Source organism: Physeter macrocephalus, chromosome 4, assembly GCF_002837175.3.
Source record: "Physeter macrocephalus isolate SW-GA chromosome 4, ASM283717v5, whole genome shotgun sequence".
Classification (NCBI taxonomy): domain Eukaryota; kingdom Metazoa; phylum Chordata; class Mammalia; order Artiodactyla; family Physeteridae; genus Physeter; species Physeter macrocephalus.
This window is the reverse complement of record NC_041217.1, coordinates 92,522,439-92,528,953: the sequence shown is the minus strand read 5'-3', so window position 1 is coordinate 92,528,953 and position 6,515 is coordinate 92,522,439. Positions and strand designations below refer to the sequence as shown.

Sequence of the window (6,515 nt, the reverse complement as noted above, 5' to 3'; positions counted from 1 at the left end):
TCCGGAGCCTGTGCCCCGCGACTGGAGAGGCCACAACAGTGAGAGGCCCGCGTACCACAAAAAAAAAAAAAAAAAAAAAAAAGCAGGCACTCAGTTAATGCTTGTTGAATGAATGGACTTCCTCCCGCCTGTACTATATTCTCTCTAGCAGGATTTCATGTACATTAAGAAGGAAAATGGATGCAAATTTATTACTGTAGTGTTTGATCAAGTAGAAGAGATATTTGGTTATAAGAAATAAGAGAGAGAGAGAAAAAAAAGCCACACTCGACTGCTATAGCCAATGCATTAAGCACAGGATTTGATGGAGGGGGGTGGGGGGAGGGGAAAGGTCTGTTGCCTCAATGCATGGTCATCCATCTTCCAAACAGTTTCTTAAATCTTAATCCAGAAATTGAAATAACTACAAATTTTCTTTGAAGGTGAAACCAGAACTGAATTGAATATTCTGTTTCTTTTTGAAATTGAAACATTCCAAATGTTTGCAATAGATAGTTCAGGCAAAATTTTCCCTGTGAATTCAGTTGGCCCTAATTGTTAATCTCCTTCTCTTAGTGAAGGACTTCAGAAATACGATCGAATCCTAGTTAAATAATACATGATTACAGACGTTTTATATACATATAGATATATAAAATGCCAGATGTTTAAAAATGGTTAATATTCCCTCAAAAAGGAAAACATTGTTCTAAAAGGTCATTTAGATGTTATTCCTGGGAGATTTTATGGCTGTTCTTCACCTGTTTAACATTACTATTGACAGTTCTTTTCAGATTATGAATAAATGGCTTGTGCTCTAAGTGTTTATTCATGTTAACATTTACATTGTAAAATATGCTTCTTACAGGAATATAAATAGTTGCTGGAAAGAACACTGACAGCTTGAAAGCAAAATGAAGTTCTTTCTATTGCTTTCCGCCATTGGATTCTGCTGGGCTCAGTATGCCCCAAATACCGAATCTGGACGGACATCTATTGTCCATCTGTTTGAGTGGCGCTGGGTTGATATTGCTCTTGAATGTGAGCGATACTTAGCTCCCAAAGGATTTGGAGGGGTTCAGGTGGGTATTGTTCACAGTATAAATTGCAGACTTCGCTGTGCTTAGAATAAATGGTATTATGCTCTGTGTCTGTGAAGCTGGGACAACATTTTACTTCACAAATAAGTATTCTAAGTAAAACAGTTTTCTGAGGAAGAAAAAATTTTGAAATTGTTGGCAACTTCATGTTTTATTTCTAATACAATATTTTTTTAGCAGGACATTTCCAATGTGAAGTTAATATTTTCTAATGGTTGTTAAGGAATGTGGCTGCAAATACAAAGATTCAGAAACAATTTTAGACTCTTGAGTCGTTTCTAGAATATTCAGTGATACAAAGTAAGCCATAATTTGATACTTAACTACTGTTGTTTTATTTGTAGGTTTCCCCACCCAATGAAAACGTGGTAATTAATAACCCTTCAAGACCTTGGTGGGAAAGATACCAACCAGTTAGCTACAAGTTATGTACAAGATCAGGAAATGAGGATGAATTCAAAGACATGGTGACTAGATGTAACAACGTTGGTGTAAGTGAATTAAAGTTCCCTTTAAAAGTATTATACAGAAAAAGGGTTTCTCCCTCTTGCCTCCTGTTCCTTTCAAGCCGAACGATTTTCATATATTTTAAAATTTTACTTCATGCTTTAGCCATAAATTAAAATGTAATTGTTGCCTTATGTTCAGCTTTTGTAAATATTTATTTATGCACTAAAGAAGATGCAAGTAAAAGTTTAAGGCCACGAACTTACTCATACAGCAAAATATCAACTTTTAACCCTCCTGGCTGCATGCATTTCTGAGGAACACTTTTCCAGTTAGGAATCGGAAATTCCAGTTACAGTATTGGCTGTTACTTTTATGTGACTTGTGTCTCCACCCGTAAGTCCTGGGTCTTTCTTCCCATAGGTTCTTTGATGGTAAATAATTATTTTCTCTTTGATGAGGAGCAAAACAAGAGACAATACCTACTGATCCTAAATAGATAGTAGAGACTGGCTTTTTATTTCTTAGGATGACCCATGGAAATTGCAAAAACCAATCATCTCTCCTGCCTCATCTGATTCTTTTCTCCTCCCCCTCCCCGCCAAAAAAAAAGGGTCTTTGAGTTTTTTCACAGTTATGGTAGTTTTGGGTTCTCTTAATTTGTCGTATATGTAAATATTCGACCAAGTGGCTAGAATGTATGTAGGGCTTTAGTTCACAATGATTTCCTTTCACATTTGACTGTTGCTTTTCTAGGAAGGTAAGTTATAAAACGACAAAGAAATATTTTGGAGTGTTATTAATGTGCTGTAAACTCAAATTAATACTATTATAAATTTCTACCTCTCTCTAAGTCTCATTGAAATAGAAAATTTGCCTTTCAGGTCCGTATTTATGTGGATGCTATAATTAATCATATGTGTGGAAATGGTGTGGCTGCAGGAACGAGCAGTACTTGTGGGAGTTACTTCAACCCTGGAACTGAGGATTTTCCAGCAGTCCCGTACTCTGGTTGGGATTTTAATGATGGTAAATGTAAAACTGGAAGTGGAGAAATTGAGAGCTATAATGATGCTTCTCAGGTAATTAGCAAAAAGAGCTGTCTATGCCTTTTATTATCCACATGTAGCTTATTGATCTCATTTTAAATATTAGTTGAGATTCCTTAGAACAGGATTCCAAGCCTGACTGTTCAAACAAAGAATCTCAAATCGATATTTAAAACATTTTTCCCAATTAAATTTTTCACAATGAAAAAGCTCATCCACTGTATTTCCTACATTCTCCATTTTTATACTAGAAAATGTTTCAAAGGTATGTCCATACTAGAATGTCAGTATCCCCAGAGACCAATGCAAAGAAGGCACCATAGAAATATCCATTAATGAATAAGTGAATGAATAATCAAATGGATTCTCAGGCAAAGGTGATGCTTTATGTACCAGTCACAACATTTTTTACCTCAATAGGTCCGAGATTGTCGTCTGGTTGGTCTTCTTGATCTTGCACTGGAGAAAGATTATGTGCGCTCCACGATTGCTGAATATCTGAACCGTCTCATTGACATTGGTGTAGCAGGGTTCAGAATTGATGCTTCTAAGCACATGTGGCCTGGAGACATGAAGGCAATTTTGGATAAACTGCATAATCTAAACACAAGATGGTTCCCTGCAGGAAGTAAACCTTTCATTTACCAGGAGGTACATCAATACATATATGTGCAGATAAAACAAAGATTCATCATAAAATAAATGGCAGATTTCATTAAAAGTGCAATTTCTGTAGGTTAGTGGCTGACTCATGTATATGGAGGAGTGTTCCTTAAACTTTGATTCAGAGACAGCACATGTGACTCTATCACAGGAGCTTTTTTATGCAAGTGTCGAGAATTTTTTTAGGCTGCTAAAAGTCTCTGTGTCATGTATAATCTCCCCAGAGACCATTATAGAAGACAGATAAGAATATAGTTGCTGTCTTGAGCCAGGCTATGTGACTTAAATTCTTGGCTATAGCTCTGTTAGCTGTGTCTGTTTAGGCAAATTGATTAACCTCTCTGAGTAACAATTTTTTCAAAGTTTATCGAAAGGAATAATGATAATGGTTATGTCTTTGTTTTCTTTGGAGAATTAAAGAGGTAATATTTAGCAAGCACTTAGACATATTGCCAGCTGGATATTAAGTGCTCTATACGTGTGTGCTATTCTTATCATTTATGTGCAAGAGTAAATTAGGTCAGCATTCTCACAGGACAACAGGTCACTTTGTCATGTTACTTTTAATATTGTAGCATATATTTTAACAAAGGAAAATAAGAATCTTAACATAAACAAAAGTATTTGGGGCATTTCACATAACATAAATAGTATAAAGTTATTTTCTATATAATAGTACCTCGTTAGTTAAAATTCTTTTCAGAGCTTATTTAAAATGATATTTTCTTCTTGATTTCTACTAGGTAATTGATCTGGGTGGTGAGCCAATTAAAAGCAGTGAGTACTTTGGAAATGGCCGTGTGACAGAATTTAAATATGGTGCAAAACTCGGCACAGTTCTGCGCAAATGGAATGGAGAGAAGATGTCTTACTTAAAGTAAGTGAAATACAATTGATCCTTTGAAGTATTTCACAGATTTATTTGTGATATTACCCCAACATGAATTGTCCTCTTTAAGCCTTCTTATTTAGACAACATCCAAGGATTCATTTACTAATAGCGAGTGTCAGAGTTCCCCAAACGCCAATTGATCATCATTATTTAGAACGTCAATCACGAGGAAGTAATTTTAGAGACCCAAAACATCACATAGAGATTTTAATCATGGTATTATACATCTCTACTAGATTTGACTAATGTTTGCACATAATTTGTGCAGGCCAGGTTATTGTTAAAATGATTCTGTACTTTATGAAGTCCCTACAATGTGGCCGTCCTGTAGAATTTACATATATTAATTAATTAATTTCAAATATTCAAATATTTATATTATAACAATATAATATTGAAGACTTATTTAAAAACAGTTTGCCATTGTGTACATGATAAGAATGATAAGAATGTTGAACCTTCTGCAGTCCATCTAAATTATAATTTAGTGAAACTTCTAAAATAACTTTTTTAACAAAAATCTTATACCTGTAACATGAATGTTAAGTCAAGTAATTCCTACATATATACATGCATGAAATGAATTTGTAGATAATATATCTATATAGTTTATATTTTGAAAGCCCTACAGAATAATCATTTAATTAGAGAGAGAATTTCATTAGAGGGTGCTATTCTGAACGAAATACACATGTAGGTTACTCTAAAGCTATTGTAAAAGAATACATATAGGTGCTTTTAAGATTTTTTTTTCTTTTTAAATAGGAACTGGGGAGAAGGCTGGGGTTTCATGCCTTCTGACAGAGCACTTGTCTTTGTTGATAACCATGACAATCAGCGAGGGCATGGAGCTGGGGGAGCATCTATTCTTACATTCTGGGACCCTAGGTAAGAAACAAAGTTCCCCATTTTTAAACCTACATTTTAATGATATTAAAAATATTATTTTCTTCTATAATGTTATAGACTGTACAAAATGGGAGTTGGATTTATGCTCGCTCATCCCTACGGATTTACACGAGTAATGTCAAGCTACCGTTGGCCAAGGCATTTTGAAAATGGACAAGTAAGTTTTGGTATTGTCCAAAATGTCTTTTCCTCAAGGAAAAGAGGTTAATTTTGTTTTAATTTCACATGATGCTATTACATTCGGTATTTTTTGTATCAAATATTTATTAAGTGTAGACCTGATACAGGACTCTTTTAACAATGCAGTGGATATTAAAAAAATAAAAATTAATGATCTCTATGGACAAAGAGTATGTAAGTTATTTCAAAATATGACAAAGGTAGCCCCTCACCAAAGAAAACAAAACACACTTAAAAATAGGATACAGTGAGTAAAATATGTACTTCTCATAAGTACCTACTTCACAGAGTTGATATGATGATTACAAATTAACACTTCAAAAAAATTAAAGCAGTACATGCACTACAGTATGAGCAATATAAATATTTGTTAAATACTTTTAAAAGAAGTTTTTTGGAAAGCAAAGAGATGATCCAATGGGACCTAGGTTCAATGGGGAAAGTATGGTATAACAGGAAGGAAAGTATATGTGTTAAAGAAGAGACATTTGCTGACTCTGCTGGGAATGTTAAAAATGAAAAAAATTTGGGCGGTATGGTAAAGACAATAATCTGAGTTATAATTTTTTTTAAAAACTGAGAAATAAGCTTATTAAAGAATATATTTGGAAAGTTAGTGGACAGTTTTCAAACTGAAGATTTCAAATGCAGCATCATACAGCAACTTCATACCTGAAGTAGAAAATTCTCTTCGCTGCAAACCAGATAGATATTTATCTAGTTTCTAGTAGTTTATTTTCAAATTGATAAGTCCACTACTTTGTACAGCAACTCATTCTATTGTTAGATAGCCTTAGTATTTAGAAGATGTCCCTTTATATTGAGTCAACTTCTTGTATTTCCCACTAACTGGGCTTATTTCTGATGGCCGGAGTCATGGCATATGTCCATTTCCCCTTTTCCCATAACATATCCAAGACTTCTCCAGGACTTGTGCATGCTAACGACTCTTAGTTTTGTCCACTATTTATCATACAACAGGATTTAAGACAGACCTTGATAACCTTCCTAGACATAATCTGTTTTTTCCTATGATTATCTTTGAAAGTACCAATCAGAAACCATAATATTAAAAATTTGGTCAATTTATTAAGGGATATTGTGATGCTTTGATTAGTACATTTATTTAACAGAGAAGAATGAAAGAAACTAATATTTATTTAGCAATTATCACGTGGAAAGCATTTTTACATACCTCATTTAATTTTTATAGCCATTAAGTAATATCTTCACTTTACTGAGGAGGAAAATCAGGCACCGAAGTTTTGTATATTAACTAAGTTTTTGTAGCTAGTA

General features: G+C 34.0%; 1 protein-coding gene across 22 annotated transcripts in view; it reads left to right on the top strand.

The window, feature by feature from the left end:
* LOC102984370 (pancreatic alpha-amylase) overlaps positions 1 to 6,515 on the top strand; it is a 126,932-nt gene that overhangs the window by 19,616 nt on the left and 100,801 nt on the right. For 20 of the 22 annotated variants that reach the window (XM_055084402.1, XM_028489051.2, XM_055084410.1 and 17 more), the window contains exons 1-7: positions 854 to 1,061; positions 1,424 to 1,570; positions 2,411 to 2,608; positions 2,996 to 3,226; positions 3,982 to 4,115; positions 4,896 to 5,018; positions 5,097 to 5,196. In XM_055084402.1, the coding sequence (XP_054940377.1) occupies positions 894 to 1,061; positions 1,424 to 1,570; positions 2,411 to 2,608; positions 2,996 to 3,226; positions 3,982 to 4,115; positions 4,896 to 5,018; positions 5,097 to 5,196 (1,101 nt within the window). In that variant the 5' untranslated portion in view covers positions 854 to 893. Of the gene's footprint in view, positions 1 to 847; positions 1,062 to 1,423; positions 1,571 to 2,410; positions 2,609 to 2,995; positions 3,227 to 3,981; positions 4,116 to 4,895; positions 5,019 to 5,096; positions 5,197 to 6,515 lie in introns of those variants that run through there. The other 2 variants (XM_055084399.1, XM_007105740.3) reach the window with 1 other exon arrangement.